This window comes from Phaenicophaeus curvirostris, chromosome 11, assembly GCF_032191515.1.
Source record: "Phaenicophaeus curvirostris isolate KB17595 chromosome 11, BPBGC_Pcur_1.0, whole genome shotgun sequence".
In the NCBI taxonomy this organism is placed as follows: domain Eukaryota; kingdom Metazoa; phylum Chordata; class Aves; order Cuculiformes; family Cuculidae; genus Phaenicophaeus; species Phaenicophaeus curvirostris.
Genome location: NC_091402.1, coordinates 20,430,154 through 20,449,330, shown reverse-complemented (window position 1 = coordinate 20,449,330; position 19,177 = coordinate 20,430,154). Strand labels below are relative to the sequence as shown.

General features: G+C 52.9%; 1 protein-coding gene across 1 annotated transcript in view; it reads left to right on the top strand.

Annotated features, from left to right (window-relative positions):
* The window catches only part of DNAH1 (dynein axonemal heavy chain 1), a 61,702-nt gene extending 42,615 nt beyond the window's left edge, over window positions 1–19,087 (top strand). Inside the window, exons 47-77 of the mRNA XM_069866302.1 lie at window positions 634–830; window positions 1,562–1,697; window positions 2,801–3,009; window positions 3,769–3,940; window positions 4,295–4,486; window positions 4,629–4,739; window positions 5,505–5,690; window positions 6,324–6,515; window positions 6,961–7,128; window positions 7,742–7,933; window positions 8,346–8,477; window positions 8,717–8,842; window positions 9,344–9,463; window positions 10,262–10,411; window positions 10,578–10,738; window positions 10,847–11,072; window positions 11,157–11,352; window positions 11,994–12,145; window positions 12,510–12,710; window positions 13,107–13,247; window positions 13,712–13,870; window positions 14,649–14,780; window positions 14,968–15,138; window positions 15,512–15,691; window positions 15,779–15,955; window positions 16,703–16,873; window positions 17,028–17,158; window positions 17,342–17,486; window positions 17,728–17,934; window positions 18,304–18,538; window positions 18,916–19,087. Of these exons, the coding sequence (XP_069722403.1) occupies window positions 634–830; window positions 1,562–1,697; window positions 2,801–3,009; window positions 3,769–3,940; window positions 4,295–4,486; window positions 4,629–4,739; window positions 5,505–5,690; window positions 6,324–6,515; window positions 6,961–7,128; window positions 7,742–7,933; window positions 8,346–8,477; window positions 8,717–8,842; window positions 9,344–9,463; window positions 10,262–10,411; window positions 10,578–10,738; window positions 10,847–11,072; window positions 11,157–11,352; window positions 11,994–12,145; window positions 12,510–12,710; window positions 13,107–13,247; window positions 13,712–13,870; window positions 14,649–14,780; window positions 14,968–15,138; window positions 15,512–15,691; window positions 15,779–15,955; window positions 16,703–16,873; window positions 17,028–17,158; window positions 17,342–17,486; window positions 17,728–17,934; window positions 18,304–18,538; window positions 18,916–19,037 (5,190 nt within the window). The 3' untranslated portion in view covers window positions 19,038–19,087. The remainder of the gene's footprint in view (window positions 1–633; window positions 831–1,561; window positions 1,698–2,800; window positions 3,010–3,768; window positions 3,941–4,294; window positions 4,487–4,628; window positions 4,740–5,504; window positions 5,691–6,323; window positions 6,516–6,960; window positions 7,129–7,741; window positions 7,934–8,345; window positions 8,478–8,716; window positions 8,843–9,343; window positions 9,464–10,261; window positions 10,412–10,577; window positions 10,739–10,846; window positions 11,073–11,156; window positions 11,353–11,993; window positions 12,146–12,509; window positions 12,711–13,106; window positions 13,248–13,711; window positions 13,871–14,648; window positions 14,781–14,967; window positions 15,139–15,511; window positions 15,692–15,778; window positions 15,956–16,702; window positions 16,874–17,027; window positions 17,159–17,341; window positions 17,487–17,727; window positions 17,935–18,303; window positions 18,539–18,915) is intronic.
* Window positions 19,088–19,177: the final 90 nt, after the last annotated feature.

The window sequence follows — 19,177 nt, the reverse complement described above, 5'->3', positions numbered from 1 at the left end:
ACCAAATCCCAGGTGTCTTCACAGTTCATCCACTCTGACCTGAGGGTGCTGTTGAAGAGAGCCCTGGAAAGGGCAGGAGAGGCTGCTCCCACAGGTATTCTCTGTGATGGCTGGACCAGGAGAGGAGTGCACTCCTCTGCTTATCTACAACCAGCAGGGTTTTCTCCCAGCACCTGCCCTTTCCAGGCAGGATCCTCGACACAGGATGCAGCAGCAGGCAGTGGTCAGCTATAGAGCAAGGAAGGTCTCCCAGAGCGGGAACCTGGAACAGCATGGGTCAGGCAGCCTTGAGCTATTTTATTTTGAACTATGCCTTGCTGTTTCTCCAGGCGCACAGCACCGTCGGGAACAGCAGGCCTTAATCACTCGCCTGAGTTAGTTTGAGGTCACCATCCAGCAGGTTCTGCCACCAGCACTAGCTAAATGCAGCTCAGTTCAGTGGCAGTTGTTATAGGAGCATGGAGCAAAGAGACTTGTCACCATGAGCAGCTCCTAGGGAGCAATTGAGAGAGGCAGCTGCTCCCAGACACTGCTGAGCACCAAGCTGTGCCCCACCAGAGGCCTGGCTGTGCTTACCCACCCTCTCACAGTTGCTTTTACCTGGTAGCCACAACTGACTGGTTCTGCCCACAGCTGAAGGTTGTGATTGAAGATTACCTGGAGGAGTACAATCAAAGCAACACCCCAGAGCTGAAGCTTGAGCTTTTCATGGATGCAATACAGCACATCTGCCGAATCAGCCGGATCCTGCGGCAGGCTCCAGGGAACGCCCTTCTCCTGGGTGTTGCGGGAAGTGGGAAACAGTCTCTCACCAGACTGGCATCTCACATGTGAGTGATGCACTCTATGCACCTAATATGTAGCAGCTCCATTGGGGTTGCCTGCAGATAATCTCTTTTCCTGCCCTTCCAGCTACTGGTTACACATTTTTCTGGTTGCTGGCTCTTCAGATGTAACACTCTAGAGCTAGGGCTCAGTTAATATACGCATCTACCCTAGAAAAATCCTTCCTGGGAGCTAGGCAGCTGGGAGGAAGACAAAGACAGGAGTTACTGGTGAGAAGTGATCAAGTGACACCAGCAGCCTGGCAAGTAGGACTTGTGAGTCTTGGGATCCAAGGAGTCTCAAGGGGGAAACATGAAGAGACACGGAACTAGGCTGGGGAAGCAAATTCTTCCAGCTTTGAATACAGAGTGTGATCCTAGAGAAGTGCAGTCACAGTTCCCAGGTGCACCAGTCTCCAAGGGCAGCATTACAAAAGAATCCACATGGAGTTGCTCCCTCTGTGCCCAGAGGCACTGGGCCCAAGTAGCAGGATGACTGCTAGCTCAGGGAGTTGTACTTCTCCTGGTTTCTCACTAGCTCAGGTATCTGTGCTTTAAGTAGAACATGCTTATGGGTTGGTGGCAGAACATGCACAAGGCCAGGTGCGTGCTCAGGACTCATTGCAGGAAAACAGCTTGCTTGAGTCCTCTTCCTCTGAGTCCACGACACATACTTAAGGTTGACAAAAGAGGAGATTTTAATTGGTTATAACTCCACGGGCTTCTCTTTCCTTTAGGGCAGGTTATGAGTGTTTCCAGATTGAACTGTCCAAAAATTATGATGTGACTGAATGGCGAGATGATTTGAGGAAGATCATGATGAAGGCAGGCCTTGAAAATCTACCCACAACCTTCCTGTTTGTAGACACACAGGTAAAGGAATATCGTTATGGTGGATTCCACCTCAAAGGGAGTCAGAAACACATCTCTAAGCTCAATAAATCCCCCTAAAGAGGATTGAGGAGGTTGATACAAACGAGAACGCAGCTTGTATTTCTTATGTAGTGCATCTTCATCATCATATTAAAAAGCCCCAGGACACTAAAGCTGGTGCATTGGTTGCTGGAGGGGCTGTGGAGCTGTGTCAAAGTGGGCTCATTCTTCTGTTGCTTCAGGGAGCTTCTTTCAGCTCCATCCAGGGGTTTGCTGGGATCCAAGATTTTAGACCTGAAGCTAACGGTTGTGCTGACCACTGATAATAGAGGTCTCAAGTACCATTATTCTCTTTCTTTTCAAAGATACTAGGAGATTTAAGGCTTTGTGCCTTCTGGTTTCACAGGATAATGTTGGGTTGTTACTGTAAACTGTAGCTCGCTAATGACTAGGCCAACTTCTGGAATTCATGGTTATGTTTCCCATAGGCTTTTTTACTGCCTTCATCATTAAAGGAACCAAGGCCCTTCTGGCAGTGCCCTAAGCAGTGAAACGAGCATCTGTCAAATCCTGCTTGTTCCTGCATCTTTCCCCTGCAGTGAGAAGCGCATGTGGGAGAAGGGGTGCAGTTAGTCACATCAGTGGATCTTGTGTATTTCTGATTCAGCAAAGGTGGAGAGGCAAGAGTAGCTCTGGAGGGGGATTGTCCTACAGACTGTGACACATCCTTACAATTATTCTGTCTCCCACATTGATGAGCTTTGTCCTAATAGTGAAATTTCTGCGCTGGAGAAATGAAGACCCAGAGCAACCTGGGGTCTGCTTGCAGTCATGGTGCAACCTGTCTGTAAAGAGATGTGAATGGGCAGAAGGAGGCTTGTTCTCAGGCACATCCTGCCCCTGGACTGGCTGAAATTGGCTGTTTGATCATAAATACTGACAAGGGTCAGAGTATGCTTTACCGGGGCCAAGTGATCTTAGAAGTGATTTCTTAGAACAGAGGCTGAGGGCTATATTTATCCAGATGTGATGTACATGGCATGTGGAGACTTATGACTTAGGAAACCGCTTTTTTTTTTTTTTATCCCCCACCATCTATTTAGATTAAAAATGAATCCTTCCTTGAGGATATCAACAACCTACTCAACTCAGGTGAAGTTCCCAACATTTACGGCCTTGATGATCAAGAACAGATCATGACAGCTATGAAGCCTGTTGTTCGAGAATTAGGCCAGCAGCCCACCAAGGCCAATTTGATGGCTGCATACACAGGACGGGTTCGCAGCAATATCCACATGGTCCTGTGCATGAGGTACAGTTCAGGGGTAGGATTCCATGCTGTCAGTGTTAATCATTCCCTCCTTACTTTGCCTTGCATCACTTTGTCATGGGACCTTCGTTTCCAAGCCCCCAATTTTGGAGAAGGAATAAGGTTTGCAGACCACCTTCCCATAGGACTGGATACGGGTTTTTTTTCACTTTCCTGGTTGCAAGGTGAAGTTTGAATAGTTTAAGAATGTGATTATACTTGGTCTGGATTAAATACAAGCTTCCTCCTCCTTCATGCACCATTGAGCCGTTTGTTACAAAAATACCTTGCTTGAATTTGGGGCCTAGTTGCACCACCTTGAATCCAGTCCATGAGCAGTTTGCCTGCTCGCCAGAAGGTACAAGGCATTCCTAGTGCAAGTACAAGTGGAAGAATCAGGGCCATGATATTGATCTAGCGATATGATCTCTGCACTCACCTGCTTAAAATAGACTTCAGATTACATTTATTTCTTACCCCTTAAGTCTTGTCCCTAGGGAGAGACTCAGAAAACATCATGCTGCTACCATCCTAATATTTACAGGTCTTCCCAGGCGTGACTGTGACGCACACCTTAGGATGTCCAGCTCGCTGTCTGAACTTTCCTTACCTATTTCTCTCTCTCCTTTTAGTTCCTTGGGTATGCTCCCTTCCTCTTTACTCCATAAGAGATCAGGGTGGTTCTAGGGAAGTAGGAAAGCTATTTTATCCCTGTATCTCTAGCTAGTTGTGAGATCTCCTTTCTTCATATCTTTCCTTCAGCCCTATTGGAGAAGTCTTCCGCTCACGCTTGAGACAGTTCCCCTCTCTGGTGAACTGCTGTACCATTGACTGGTTTAATGAGTGGCCTGCTGAAGCCCTGCAGTGCGTTGCCTCCTCCTCCTTGCAAGAGATCCCATATCTCAGTGCCAGTCCCGAAGACGTCAATGGGATGGTAGGTGCCACACTCAACAGACAAACACAGCTCCTCTATGCTCAGTGTGCCATATCTCTAGGGATTGACAGACAATGGATGTAGGACACACCTGCAGAAAGATTCTAGCCTGTAGTAGAAATGTTTCTTGGCAGGATCATTCAAATACATAACTGATTGTCTTTTGTATGCCTTGAAGTGGCCGTCCCTATTTGTCACCCTCTCTCTGCACAGATTTGAAGCCACGTGCATATATAATCTCTGCTGTGCCAGTATGCTTAGGCTCTTTATAAACCCCTTGTGCCCTATGTGGGCATCACATTAACTTGCCTACCACACGTTCAGTACTGAATAAGATTGTTTCTTTCCTTGTAGATTCAAGTGTGTGTAGAAATCCATCAGAGTGTGGCAAAGAAGTGCCAAGTGTACTTGGCAGAGCTGGCTAGACACAATTATGTCACTCCCAAGAGCTACCTCGAGTTCCTTGGCATCTTCAGTTCCCTAATTGGAAAGAAGAAACAGGAGCTGGAGACAGCCAAGAAAAGGATGAAGAGTGGCCTGGACAAGGTTTGTCCCTCACACCCAGGAATGCTTTGGGCCTCCCTTACCTGCTCCAAGCAGAGTATAATGGGAGAAAACAGGGCAGCATAGCCCTTTCCTGGGGCTTTTCCATGGGTTTGTGTGCTCTCACTCTGCTCTTCTCCCACAGCTCCTGCAAACAGCAGAGGATGTAGCAGGGATGCAGGAGGAGCTGGAGTCCGCCCGCCCTCTTCTGGCTCAGGCAGCCAAGGACACAGCAGCAACCATGGAGCAACTGCAGGTACTGCTGCTGGACAACCCCACTTTCCAAGTCTGGCTGCTCAGACTGGATTTAAGGGATTGTATGAAATCCTGCTTAATCTGACAGGAAAAGGGCCCCAGATTAGCAGAGCAGATACCCATGCAGAGCAGCGCTGCCAGCAGAAGCGGCCTCTGCTGGGATCCTCGCTCTGCTGGTGGGGGGAAGCAGGCATAACCTAGCAGGCAGCTGCTGACAGAAGCGTTGGCTCCCAAGGCTTTGTCTGAAACCACAGCCCAGGGGTCAGTCGCCCGAGTTACCAGCTCCCTTTCCTCGCAGGTTTCAATCCCTGTGAGCACAGACAAGGAACATCACTAAAACAATCCTCAGGTTGCCCAAGAAGCTCCGAGCCCAGACTGCTGTTACTGAAAGGGATTCTTCTCCCACATCCCATCCCTAGGAAGCTGATCCAGCTGCAGCCTGCCCTGCTGGCCCAGACCTCAGGGATCAGCACACACAGTCACTCGTGCTGCTGGGGAAGAGAGCTGTCCTGTGTTGGGTGTCGCTACCTTCCCTCCTCCCTGTGTTCCTTCCTGCCTGTCTCCTGCTGTGGGATGGCCAGGCTGAGGCAGAGGGAAGAGACACTGACATCACACAGCTCTGCATGCAGATGGGAAAGAGTTTGCAATCTCCCATGCTCCCACACAGCAAATAAAGATTTGGCTACATTCCACTTTCCTTTACACCTCCTGGGAGTGTTTTAACCCTGGCTCCTGCGTGCTTCTGAGGCTGTCTCTGGGGTTGCAGGTGGACACAGCTGTGGCTGAAGAGACGAGAAGTGCTGTGCAGGCTGAGGAGATGAAGGCTAAAGTGAAAGCTCAGGCAGCCCAAGCCATTGCAGATGATGCTCAGAAGGACTTGGATGAGGCCCTCCCAGCCCTGGACGCTGCTCTTGCCAGTCTGAGGAACCTCAACAAAAGTGATGTTTCAGAGGTAACTGGGTTGAGGGGGAGGGTGGCAGAGCTGAGTCTGGTCCTGAGCAGCCTCTCACCTTGCTCCCTCAGCATCTGAAGCCTGGACAGTCCCTGGCAGGACTTGCAAGGATGGTCAACACTAGAAAGGACAAAGCAGGAGTCACCCGTAAGGGTCCCAACACCCACAGCCATCTGAAGGGTGCTGCTATAGCCCTCCTAGCTGCCTGCTTTAGGAAAAAGAGCTAAACAGTCCCTCCACAAGTGCTGCACACCATCTCATGGGGTGCAGCATTGCTACAGTGGGGTGCAAGACAAATGAGAGCCCCCAGAGTGAAGGAGGAAGCCTGCCCATGCCCCACTTCCATACAGTCTCCTCTTCAAAGCCACACTCATCTACCTCCTTCGCCAAGACATCTTCAGCCTGTAAGAGATAACTAGCATGAGGACAGGCTTTTTCAGCCTACCTATAGCTTGCTCCATGCCCTTTCCAATAACCAGCTTTCCCTTTGGGTATCTCTCTCATTCCTGCCCATGCACTGCATCCTCTAAATGTCCTGCCTCTTGTCCCCGTCTCCCCCAGGCCAGCTAAGGGATTATCACTCTGTCTCACCAAGACCCAAGCCAACCCACTGCCTCCCTTTGCGTTTTAAAGGTACGAGCCCTGCAGCGGCCCCCCGTCGGTGTGAAGCTGGTGATTGAAGCTGTCTGCATTATGAAAGGAATCAAACCCAGAAAGGTGGCAGGAGAAAAGCTGGGGTCCAAGGTGGATGACTACTGGGAACCAGGCAGAGGCCTTCTCCAGGACCCAGGGAGGTTCCTGGACAGCCTGTTTAAGTACGATAAGGTAAGCAGTGGCAGAGGGGGGCTGTGACTAAGGTATTACCTTACAGAGATTCTTCTCAGAGCAATGAAGCTTTGTGGGCAACATCCATCAGCAGCACAGAGGATGAGGATGTATTTGTTCTGGAAGTCCTCGTGTCAGCTGGCTGCGCTTGTTTGCCTTGGGCAATAGGACCCAGAAGCACAGGTCTTCCCCTTCTGCCCCTCTGCCCTTCCATGTGGGGAGGCTGGATGGAAATGCTGTGGGAAGGGATGTACCCAATCCCACAGCCATGTCTCCCAGGCCTCAACGTGCAGTAATTTGATTCCTCTTGCTTCAGTGCGATGCCTTAACTCTGCCAGGGCACAGGCAGGCTGCAGCCACTGGGAGAAGCCCTTTGAGACCCTCCTTAGTCAGATCTCTGGCATCCCTATCACCCATCTCTTTTCTCTCCTGCCATTCCTTGCAGGACAATATTCCAGACAGTGTGATCAAGGCCATCCAGCCATACATTGACAGTGAGGACTTTGAGCCAGCTGCTATTGCCAAGGTCTCCAAAGCTTGCACCTCCATCTGCCAGTGGGTCCGTGCCATGCACAAATACCACTTCGTGGCCAAGACTGTGGAGCCTAAGCGGGTGAGAGACAGTGTGACTCGATTGCTCTGGGTGTTAGGGAATGCAGTACTATCAGCCTCCTTCTACAGGAGATGCCAAGAGTCACGATGTTCTGCAGGTCAGGACATAATATTCAGACCAAGCCCTGGCAGAGCCAGCGCCCCAAAACCTGTTAACATCAAGTAGAATAAATCAGCCTAGAATATGCTGGGACAGAAGTGATACCTTGTTCTTTTTGCCAAGTTCCTGGCTCAGCAGAGATTATATTCACAGAGATATTCCCACATCTCACTGGGGTTTCAGTCCTAATCCCCTCCAAGCCTAGTTAGTTCTTTGTTATTTTGAGGCAAGTGGAGGAACCATTCTCCTGTTCACCAGTGGGCCCCATCCTGAGTTTGTGTCAGCTTAGCTTTTTGATGCTATGTAGAAAGGCCCTCCTTACCCCTAACTTTTACTCCTGGGCTTGCAGAACACCCCCCCTGGAGTTAGGTGGCTCAGCCTTTGTCGCACAGGGCATCAGCTAGTGCTTTTATGGAAAAAAAAAAAAACTCTTGCTCCAAAGGTCTCTGGCTTTTTAGGCAAGAGCCTGGCCACATGCCCCAAATACCCACTGTTTTCTTGTGGATCTCCTCAGCGAGCCTGGAAGGAGGCAGAAGAGGACCTGCGTGCCACTCAGCAGGTTCTTCAGGAAGCAAAGGACCGCCTGAGCGAGGTTGAAAATGGCATCGCCATGCTGCAAGCCAAGTACAAGACCTGCGTAGATGAGAAGGAGGAGTTGGAGATGAAGTGTGAGCTGTGTCAGCAGAGATTGGGCCGCGCCAATACAGTAAGAGACGAAGCTGGGTTCTGCTTGCTCACATGAGGCAACCTAATTTTGAATTAAAGAGCACGGTGGTAAAAACCATTATGTGCCTGCAACTCAACAACCCTCAGTTGAAGCTACCTGGCCAGATCTCAGTAGGACAACATGACTGAGTAGACCAAGCTAGCCAGGCACTGGTGTGAAAAGCTGCTGTCCTCCCATGCACAGCTTGTTCAGCCAGCAGTGGGTCTCTAGGAGAGCTGAGAGCAGCCCAGTAATCCCAAGATCAAGTGCTTAAAGCTGGGGACAGAATTCTTGATATGCAGGGGCCACCTTGCAACTTATGGTCTCCTGCAGCATTCCCCGGAGAGCAGCAGGTCTAGGACACACGAGAGAGATCATACAGCAGTTCTCACACATGCAACTTATCCCACAGCTCATAGACAGCCTGGCTGATGAGAAGGTGCGCTGGCAGGACACTGTCGAGAACCTAGATTCCAAGATCAACAACATCACTGGGGACATGCTGGTTGCAGCTGGCTTTGTGGCCTACCTGGGCCCTTTTACGGTAAGCGTGTGATGTTCCCTGCGAGGGGCTCGCTTGGCTGCTCTGCTTTCCTGGCCTCTTGCTGTTGCTTGCTGGGAGAAAGGAACAGGGCAAAAAGGTGCAAGTTCCCTTCTGAATCTCTCCCCATTTGTGCCTGAGGCTGCACGTTATCCCGTTTGGTTGGAAACAGGAAGGTTTGGATGATCACAGCATACTAAATGTAGGTAAAAGAAAGGCTGTAACGGTGCTTTTTGTGGCAGGGAGACTACCGCGTAGCACTGTGCAAGGAGTGGCTAAATCAGCTGTCAGAAAACAACATTCCTCACACCAAGGAGCCAAACCTGATCAGCACCCTTGGAGACCCCATGAAAATCCGCTCCTGGCAGGCAAGTTGCATTAAAACCCAACACTCTAGGCCAAAGGCATCTCAGGCAAAGGCTAAAACACTCAGCTCACCACTCGCTGGGATCACCCGTTGTAAAGAGCAGACCCCAAACCAAACAGCTCAATAACAACCGAGCACCTCTGCAATGTAGAGCTGGAATCACTGCCAGGCTCCGCACTGTGAGCGGGAGAGGACCTGGCGGCACCCAGGGTGGCAACAGCAACTCTGAGGGCATCAGCCTCAACCCGTAAGACTTCCTATTTACGAAGTTCAGGCTTAGAGCAAAGCCATGGCCATCGTGTGAGCCTAACTCTGCCAGCACAGCTCAGTTCCATGGCTCAGCCACTTCAGGAAGAGCTGCAGCTCTGGACTCAGCTGCTTTTAGAGATCCCCTCACCACCATGTCCTGCCCACCACACTGGGACCACACAAGGCCCAGGGCAGCAAGGACTTCTCTCTGCTTAGCTGTGTTGTGCTACAGCAGCTTTTTCTGCCCCATCAGATTGCTGGTTTACCCAATGACACTCTGTCTGTGGAGAATGGAGTAATAACACAGTTCTCCCAGCGCTGGACTCACTACATAGATCCCCAAGGACAAGCAAACAAATGGATCAAGAATCTGGTAAGAGTCATGGGGAGGAAAGCCAGGTCTGCTATGATAGTGGAAAAAAGCTTTCTGTTAGGAGTTGCGCAGAGCAACCTCAGGCTTTGTGCTCCAGAATTTCAAGAACCCCACACACTGCCCCAGCCCAGCCTCCCCAGCACCAGACAAGCTCCACGTCCATATTCATCCCAGGCGGACTTCCCTGCTTGGGGAGATCAGCACAGGGCAGGAGCAGGGCCTCTATAAGCAAGTAAGGCATCTTTTACGTCTTTCCCCACACCCTAAATCACACAGAACAATGTTAGCATCTCCTGTAATAACCCTGGGAGTCCCTAGGACAGAAGGGATCAGGGTAACATTACCTGGCCAGTGAGCACAGTCCTTGCTGCTAGAGTTCTAGGAATGCAGACCACAACCTCTTCTCTCCTAGAAGAGAGCTACCCACTGCTCTTTTGAAAGGTCAGGTGGGAGGCTCAGGCAGCTGCTCCTATTTTGCTCCCTGAAGGTTTTTCCCACCCACCTGCGCCTACTTTGAAGGCAAACAAGCTCTGAGTTACTAGTGTAGGGCTTTGCAGGGGCATGGCGCTTTGAAGGCGCTTCTCCCCATTCCTGCTGCCTCCTTGGGCTGTCCCAGAGCATGGTGACTTGGGCTAAGCCTGCCATAATACTCAAAATCTAGCTGAGCAAGAAAAGATATTATTTTTGCTGCTCTTGGGGGGCTAAATCAGCCCGGTGAGAGGCGTACCATGTACCAGCCCTGGATGTGAAGGTGGGCAGGACACCGCAGGGACCCTGCCCTCCCCTACTGCCTTTCAGGAGAAGGTGAACGGCCTGGAGGTAGCCAAACTGAACGACCGGGACTTCCTCAGCTGTCTGGAAAATGCCATTACCTTTGGGAAGCCCTTCCTGCTGGAGAATGTCGGCGAGGAGTTGGATCCAGCCCTTGAGCCTGTTCTGCTGAAACAGGTCCTGTATCTCACCTTGGCGAGGAGGGCACTGGGTACCTGGTGGGGCTGGAATGGGGTAACTTGGTGGGTTTGTAGGTCTCTCTGGGTGGGCAGCACTCTCATGGGTTCTGCTTCTTCTGTGCTCATCTGTATTTATTTCCTGCATTTGTTCCTCTCTGATACAGACATACAAACAGCAAGGCAACACGGTGCTGAAGCTGGGGGATGCGGTGATCCCCTACCATGATGGTTTCAAGATGTACATCACCACCAGCCTGCCCAACCCTCACTACAGCCCTGAGATTTTCACGAAGCTCACCCTCATCAACTTCACCCTTTCGCCCAGGTACCTGCTTCCCCCCTTAGCTGCCCACGCTGCTCAACCTCATTTCTCACAGCCCTCAAACGTTCAGGCCTGTTGCACCCATCCTCACCCCCATGGCTTTTGTTACAGTGGTTTGGAAGACCAGCTGCTGGGGCAGGTGGTGGCTGCGGAGCGGCCTGACTTAGAAGAAGCTAGAAACCAGCTAATTGTTAGCAATGCTGAGATGCATCAGGAGCTGAAGAAGATAGAAGACCAGATCCTGTATCAGCTTAGCACTTCTGAAGGAAACCCTGTTGATGACTTGGAGCTCATCAAAGTGCTGGAGGCATCCAAGGTCAAGGCAGGGGAGATCCAGGTGAGAGGCAGATGTGCTCTCCTCCTGCAGCTGTGCTTCCCCTGTCAGCACCACCCTAACCATGATGTCTCCTCTGTCCCTCAGGCCAAGGTCATGGTGGCAGAGCAGACAGAGGAGGACATCAACACCACCCGCCTGCAGTACGTGCCCGTTGCCGTCCGCTCGCAGATCCTCTACTTCTGTGTCTCAGACCTGTCCAACGTGGACCCTATGTACCAGTACTCACTCGAGTGGTTCCTCAACATCTTCCTAATGGGGATCACTAACTCCGAGAAAGCAGGTGCCTCCAATCCCCTTTTTGACTTCACATTCCTCGCATAGTGGCAGCAGAAGCTAGAACACCTGTAGAGCCAAGGCAAACATGCCTGCTTGCATTGTCTCTCTGCATGGTCCAGAGCTGCCCCTAGTTGTGCCCACACAAGGGAAGGGAAGGTTTGGTCTCACCCTGCTCTCCATTTGCTTCCCCGCTTCTCTCCTGCTCTGTCTGATGAGGCGGGAGGGTGGCAGTGCCAGAGCACAGGCAAGGTACACGCTGCCCTGGCAGCGGTGTGACTCTACTTGTCACAGAGTGTCAGGTCCTGGCTGTTCCTGCTCTCCCCACCCAGCAGAGCGTGGTAGCCGGGATGGGGGGTGGTGGGTCTGTGTCGGCTGCTGTGGTGCCGTGTGGGCTCCCTCCTGGTGCTGGGGCAGCGTTTTCTTCTTTGTGTTGAATCTCACAGCCTTGTGCTCTCACAAGGGTTTCTGTGCCATGACCAGGATGGTGTGTACCTCGCCTGTGCCCTGGCCCTGGCATCGTTTCTGCCTGGTCGGACAGGGCAGCGATGTCTCTTCTCCCTGAGCAGGGTGCGGGTGTGCAGCTGGCATGGAGAGCGCCCTCCGCAGCACCCACCGCCCTCATCTGCTTGATGCCTTTTATTTCAGACAACCTGAAGGATCGGGTCACAAGCATCAACAACTACATCACCTTCAGTCTCTACAGCAACGTGTGCCGTAGCCTCTTTGAGAAGCACAAGCTCATGTTTGCCTTCCTGGTTTGCGTCCGGATTCTGATGAACAATGGGCTGATCGATCTGGTGAGCAAGTCATCTTGATCCTTTGATGGGATCCCACCAGAGCAGCTCAAGCCCAGCCTGGTCTGTCCCCTTGAATAGCAAGGGGTGGCAGCTTTTGTTGAGTTTACTGTCAGGCTGGTGCAAATGTGAGCAAGTTCTGAGGGAGTAGGCAGGGATTAGAAAGCAGAGAAAAGATAGTGGCAGCTGAACAGTGATGCTGATCTCACCAGACCCTCCAGTTTCCTTCCTCCTCAACACACACAACTGGCAGGAGAGGCAGCCAGAAAGTTACTACAGGATGTTACTTGGACACAGCACAAACCCTTGTCCCTCAGGCTCAGGCAGGTAGGTTACAATCCATCACCACATCCTATCCTGTTCCCAGGAGGAGTGGAGGTACCTGCTGTCAGGAGGGACTGTAAAGGAGATGCGGGAGAACCCAGCTCCAGCCTGGCTGTACGAGAAAGCATGGGGAGACATCCTTGCCTTGAGCAACTTGAAGAACTTCTCTGGCTTCGCTGATGATTTCGTAGCCAACCTTGCAGCGTTTAGGACCATTTTTGACAGCCCCAAGCCTCACAGGCAAGTGTCCCCTGCTTTGTTGGCTTAGCTGCACTGCACCCAGCAGGTAATGGGATCCTTGGGAGAGCACGAGGAGCTGACACAGCCACAGTCAGGGCTGTGCCACACATGGCATCGCCTTGTCTTCTCAAGGGTGGCTCTTGCCTGTTCCTGCTGCTTGCCCAAGGCAGAAGCACCCAATGCCTTAGCCCCACAGCACTTGGTGCTTCCCCACTGGAAGCAGCTCTGGCTTGCAGATGGGTTCAGAGCTATGGACAACAGCTTCAGCCAAGTGACTGGAAGGTCCTTGTCCCTTCTGGAACACCAGTAGCTGCCTGCAGGCAGCTTGTGTGCTTCCTGGGGAGCTGCAGGGTCTGGCACATCCCCAACCCCAGAACGCACTGAATTGCCTTGCAGAGAGCCCCTGCCTGGGAAGTGGGAGGCTGAGCTTGACGCATTCCAGAAGCTGCTGGTTCTGCGGTGTCTGCGAGGAGATAAGATCACTAATGCCATGCAGGACTTTGTGGCGCTGAAACTGGATCAGCGCTTCATTGAGCCCCAGGTAACCAGACAAAAGGAAGCGCTGGTGGAGCCACAAGTGGATCGGGAGGCCTCAAGCTTGCTGTAAAGGGGTTGTCAGCATTTTCCAGTTGCAGTGGGAGTGCTCGTGTCTCTCCAGCTGCAGAGAAGGGCTGCACCAGCAGTATCCCCACAGCTGGGGTAACACCTGGGATGTCCCTCATCCACAACTTACCTGTTGTCCATCCCTTAATCTGCACTAGGAGGGAGCAGGTTGTATAAGGGGCATATGAGAGAAGAGTTCAGCAAATAGCAGAGCAGTCACTGCTCTGATCCAAACACTGCTGGAGGAGAGCTGTACTAGTCCCTGATTCAACAGATTTCTGGCCTTGGCATCCGAGAGTGTGCCGGTGCTTTGGAGAGGAGCTGGAGGCCAGGCAGGGTGAGGAGAGGCTGCATGTGGTGACACTACATCCCCTCTACTCTGACCAACTTTCTGTGTTGCAGACCACTGACCTCTCAGTCGTCTTCAGGGAGTCCAGTGCCACCACCCCACTGGTGTTCGTTCTGTCCCCTGGCACCGACCCAGCTGCTGACCTCTACAAGTTTGCTGGAAAAATGAAGTTCTCTGAAAACCTCTCTGCCATTTCTCTGGGCCAAGGCCAGGTAAGCTGCCAGTGCTGTCCTGGGGCAGTGCTGTCCTGCTGTCACTCCCTGCCATCTCATCTAGCTCGAAGGATGTCAAAGGGCAGTGATGGTGAAGAGTTTAGAGCACAAGCCTTATGAGGAGCAGCTGAGGGAGCTGGGGTTGTTTAGTCTGGAGAAAAGAAGGCTGAAGGCAGACCTTATCGCTCTCTACCTGAAAGGAGGTTGTAGTGAGGTGGGTGTTGGTCTCTTCTCCCTGGTAGCCAATGACAGGACAAGAGGAAATGGCCTCAAGATGCACCAGGGGAGATTTAGGTTGGATATTCAGAGTAAATTCTTTACTGAAAAGGGCTCTCAGGCACAGCCACCCAGGGAGGTGGTTGAGTCCCCATCCCTGGAGGTGTTTAAAAGATGAGTAGATGTTGTACTTGTACTTGGGAACATGGTCTAGTGGCAGACTTAGCAGGACTGCATTCGTGGTTGGACTCAATAATCTTAAAGGTCTTTTCCAACTGAAACCATTCTGTGATTCTGTGAACACTTTTACAGCACAGTCTTGCTTCAAGACTCTGCCAAATCCATCACTAGTTCTTCCGTTCCCTCCACCCTCCCACACTGAGACCCACAGGCCTGCAAAAGGGCCTTTGCAGCATCAGCCAGTGAAGATCCTGTTGAGCCCTGGGAACAAAGCCAGGCTGTGGCTCTGGAAGCGGCCCTTCCACCCGGCAGCTGGCCGGCTCAGCAGTGCAGAACCCACGACAGACCAGGGTCTCTGAGCTATTCTCATCTGTCTCCTCAGGGCCCCCGTGCTGAAGCCATGATGCAGAAAGCCATGGAGCAGGGCAACTGGGTCTTCTTCCAGAACTGCCACCTGGCCCCCAGCTGGATGCCTTCACTGGAGAGGCTGGTTGAGGGCATTGACCCCAGCAAGGTGAGCTGTTCCACTGAGCACCCTTACTGCTCAGAGGATGACAGGCACGAGGCTGGAGGCCTGGGAGGAGCCCAGATCGAGTTCCATCCCAGCCACAGTTTCCCTGTAAAACCAAGGGTCAGGGCAGGAATGGTGGCAGTGGCTCTGCCTGCACCCTCTGAGTGTTTGCTGCCTCCTGGATTTCCAGGTACACCAGGATTTCCGTCTCTGGCTCACCAGTCTGCCAAGCAACCACTTCCCTGTGTCCATCCTCCAGAAGGGCTCCAAGATGACCATTGAGCCTCCCCGTGGGGTCAAGGCAAACCTGCTCAAGTCCTACATTAGTTTCAGTGATGACTTCTTGAATTCTTGCCCCAAGGTAAGCCCCAGGTTGTGCTTTGGTTTGCTGTCCCAGCTCTCCACCTGGATGCTGCCTCTCTCTTAGAGCTCTCATGTGTAAGAAGCAGGCTGGTGGTATTTCTCATGAATGTGAAGAGCCAGTTAGAAGTTTTGTTTTGAGGAACAGAAGCAAGAGGACCTGTTGTAATGCACTTGCAGCTCTCCCTAAGCAGGAGAGCCGGGCCACTGCTTTCCACACCTCAGCAGCCTGACTGAGGTTTCCACCTCTCCAGGCTCCACTTGGCAGTGCTGAACAGCACATCTGCTCTGCCAGGTCCTCATAGGAACTTGCCCCATGCAAGGATGTCTTCTCCCAAGCTGAGCACCTCTTCTCCCTGCTCTCCTGCCCCCAGGTCACAGAGTTTAAATCCTTGTTGCTGTCACTCTGTTTCTTCCATGGGAACATGCTAGAGAGGAGAAAGTTTGGGCCTCTGGGGTTCAACATCCCCTATGAGTTCACAGATGGCGACCTCCGCATCTGCATCAGTCAGCTACAGATGTTTTTGAGCGAATACGCAGACATCCCGTACAAGGTAAGTGTGTGAACTGGTCTTTCCAGCGGGAGGAACGGGCTCGTGATGGATGTGGGGGTCAGAAAGCCCTGGCGGGGTCCTTCACAGGTGCTGAAGTACACGGCTGGGGAGATCAACTACGGCGGCCGCGTGACTGATGACTGGGACAGACGCTGCATCATGAATATTTTGGAAGACTTCTACAAGCCTGATGTTCTCAGTCCTGAGTTTGCTTATTCAGAATCGGGGATCTACAAGCAGATCAGTCCCTCTGCTGACCTCAATGTAAGTACTCGAGTAACAAACTGCAGCTCGGAGATCCAGGGGATCGTCACAGTGCAAAGGGGATCCATTCCTCCCTGAAACCCACTGCATTTCTAGTTCCCTGAGAAAACAGAAGTTCATAAGAACTGGGGATTTTCAGCTGCTTTCAAGAAGCAAGAGGAGGAAAAACTTGTCCCTGTGCCCGGGAGGCATAGGAGCTGAGTTCCCCAGCTTAAAGCTTTTGTACTCGGAATCATTTTGCTATCACAGACCTAAAGTACCCAAGAGCTCTGTGGGAGGCACAGCAGGAAGCTCACTGCCAAGCTGCCCCGTGTCATACCATGTGTTTGCTTACACACAAATGCATTTTAACTCCCCGGCCAGACCACAAACCGTGGCTGTGGGCCCTGCTCAGCCACCAGCCCGGGCTCAGAGGAGCTGCCACCCCCTCAAGCTCCCTGCAGCCCAAGTCCTGTGTCAGCCAGCATTGCTCAGGGCACACAGAAGTTGTCTCTAAGACGAAGCTGCAAGTTAGGTTTCCTGGCTGTGACAGAACGAGAAGCTGTGTAAAAGATGAATGAATCTCGAACACCAAGCCAAGGGCTCTCTCCCAGACAAACCCGCAGGTCCAGTATCTGCTGGGTTTAACTTACCACACAATCCTGGCTCAGTCGTTTCTTCTGGGCCAAGCCCAGAGCGGCCTGCAGGGGCACCACAAGCTTTGTGCCTGTGCTCTTGGCCTCACAACCCGTGTGGATTCTTCTCCAGGGCTACCTGCAGTACATCAAGAGCCTGCCGCTCAACGACAGCCCGGACCTCTTTGGTTTACACGACAACGCCAACATCACCTTCGCTCAGAACGAGACCAGTGCTCTGCTGGGGGCCATTCTGCAGCTGCAACCCAAGACCTTCGCAGTGGGAGGACGCAGCAGGGAAGAGGTGGGTGTCCCAGTCCTGGCATGAGCAGTGAGCACAAACACCAGCTGCCTGCAGATGCCACCGATGCGAGTGCCACCCTGCGCGTTGGGTGCCAGCAGCGGCGCTGCCATCCCGTTGTTAGCTCTCCCCCTTCTCAGCAGTTTTTTCCATCCAGCTCGTGGAGGAGATTTCCAACGACATCCTGGCAAAGCTGCCCGCCCCCATGAACCTGCAGGAGGTCATCCACAAATACCCGCTGCTCTACGAGGAGTCCATGAACACGGTGCTGGTGCAGGAGGTGATCAGGTAAAACCCTGTAGGATCACGTCCCGGGCCACCAACCCTTGAGGAACCTCATTGCAGGAATGGGGCTGGGGGTGATGCAAAGGAGCTTCCCTCCTTGTTCAGAGATCCAGACCCTCTCTGGACAGACGTGGACAATAAACCACTGCCAGGAGTCGCTCTGCTCCCTCTGCTCCTTCTCTATAGGTACAACAGGCTCCTGGGGGTGATTGCTCAGACGCTGAAGGATTTGCTGAAAGCCCTCAAGGGTCTGGTGGTGATGTCCTCTCAGCTGGAGCTGATGGCCAGCAGCTTGTACAACAACGCTGTCCCCAAGATGTGGAATGCCATGGTAGGAGCTCCCCTAAACCAGGGGAACAGGTTGTCAGCCACCATGGCTGAACGGGGCTGTCACATGGAGCTGGTTCTTGCTCCCCAAGCATGGAGATGTCTCCTGCCTAGTGCAGCTTGGAGTTGTTCCTGGCCCTGGGCTGGATGGAGCCCTGGGCCCTGGGCAGCTCTCAGCAATTGGGGCACAAAGCCTCAGGTGTCCTTGCACACCTCCAGCACCTTCCTGTCTGGGTGCCCTGCAGGCCTACCCATCGCTGAAGCCCTTGGCATCCTGGGTGAATGACTTGGTGCAGCGGATTGAATTCCTCCAGAAATGGATCAGCCACGGGATCCCCTCCGTGTTCTGGATCAGCGGGTTCTTCTTCCCCCAGGCCTTCCTCACTGGGACACTGCAGAACTTCGCTAGGAAATCAGTCATCTCCATCGACACTGTCTCCTTTAGCTTCAAGGTGAGAGAGTCAGCCAGATGCTCTGGATCCTTTCGGACTCTGCTGCTAGAATCGGCAGCAATTTCAGTCCTGACCTCACCAGGGGGGTGAAGCCACCAGCTGCCTGAGGACCCTGTCATCCTCTTTGTGCTCAGATACACCCACCAGACACCTCCACAAGGCAAGGAGAGACTCTGCCTCTCCAGACCTGCTCACGTTCCTCTCCATGGGCTTTGCCATAGGGAGATGATGATGATGAGAGACACCACAAAACCCAGTCCAGCCTCCGAGAGCTAGGCAGGCTCCCCTGGGGCTTTGCTAAGAGCGGCTGAAGGGCTTCCCTGGGGCTTCCTTCCTCGCTCAGAGCCCTGGGCCTTCTCTCCTCTGCAGGTAATGAAGGAGTCGGTGAGCGAGCTCACTCGCCAGCCCAGCGAGGGCTGCTACATCCACGGCTTGTTTCTGGAAGGCGCCCGCTGGGACCCCACTGCCTTCCAGTTAGCGGAGTCGCGCCCCAAGGAGCTTTACACGGAAATGGCCGTCATCTGGCTGCTTCCCGTCCCCAACCGCAAGCCTCCAGCCACTGGCATCTACCTCTGCCCCATCTACAAGACTCTCACTCGTGCAGGTAGGTGCCCTAAAGACACAGCTCCAGCAGCTAAGGGAACGGTAGAGGAAGCTTGGAGAGGCTTCAGGAGCTGCTTCTGTCACACGGTGACATGGAGTGAGGTGCTGTTGGCTGAGACCACCCAGGGAACCCAGGATTTCTCCTGCTGTGGTTGTGGAGATGGAGCAGCCAGGCCCTGGGCTCTGCAGCAGTGCCTCTGGCCAGGCTCTCCGCAAGCCCACACCTGAAAATACACAAGCCTTTTCCCCCAGCTGTGCTTAGCCTGCCACCCAGCACAGGGGTGGCACTGGGGATGTCACATGAGGTCACCTGTACAGGACGCCCCTGTCTGTGCAGCAGCCGGGGCTGCGGTGCCACCGCTTTCCCTTGCTTTCCAGGCACGCTGTCGACAACGGGCCACTCCACCAACTACGTGATCGCTGTGGAGATCCCTACGGACAAGACACAGAAGCACTGGATCAAACGGGGCACAGCCCTGATCTGCGCCCTGGACTTCTAGCCTGAAAAACCCCCCAGGAACCCACTGCAGAGGTAGGCAGCGCAGGCCGGCAGCAGGAGCTACAGGGGTGCCAGCAGCTGCTCCCCCTCTCCTCCCCTGTCAATAAATTGAGTTTGACTCCATCAGCATCGCCTTCACCT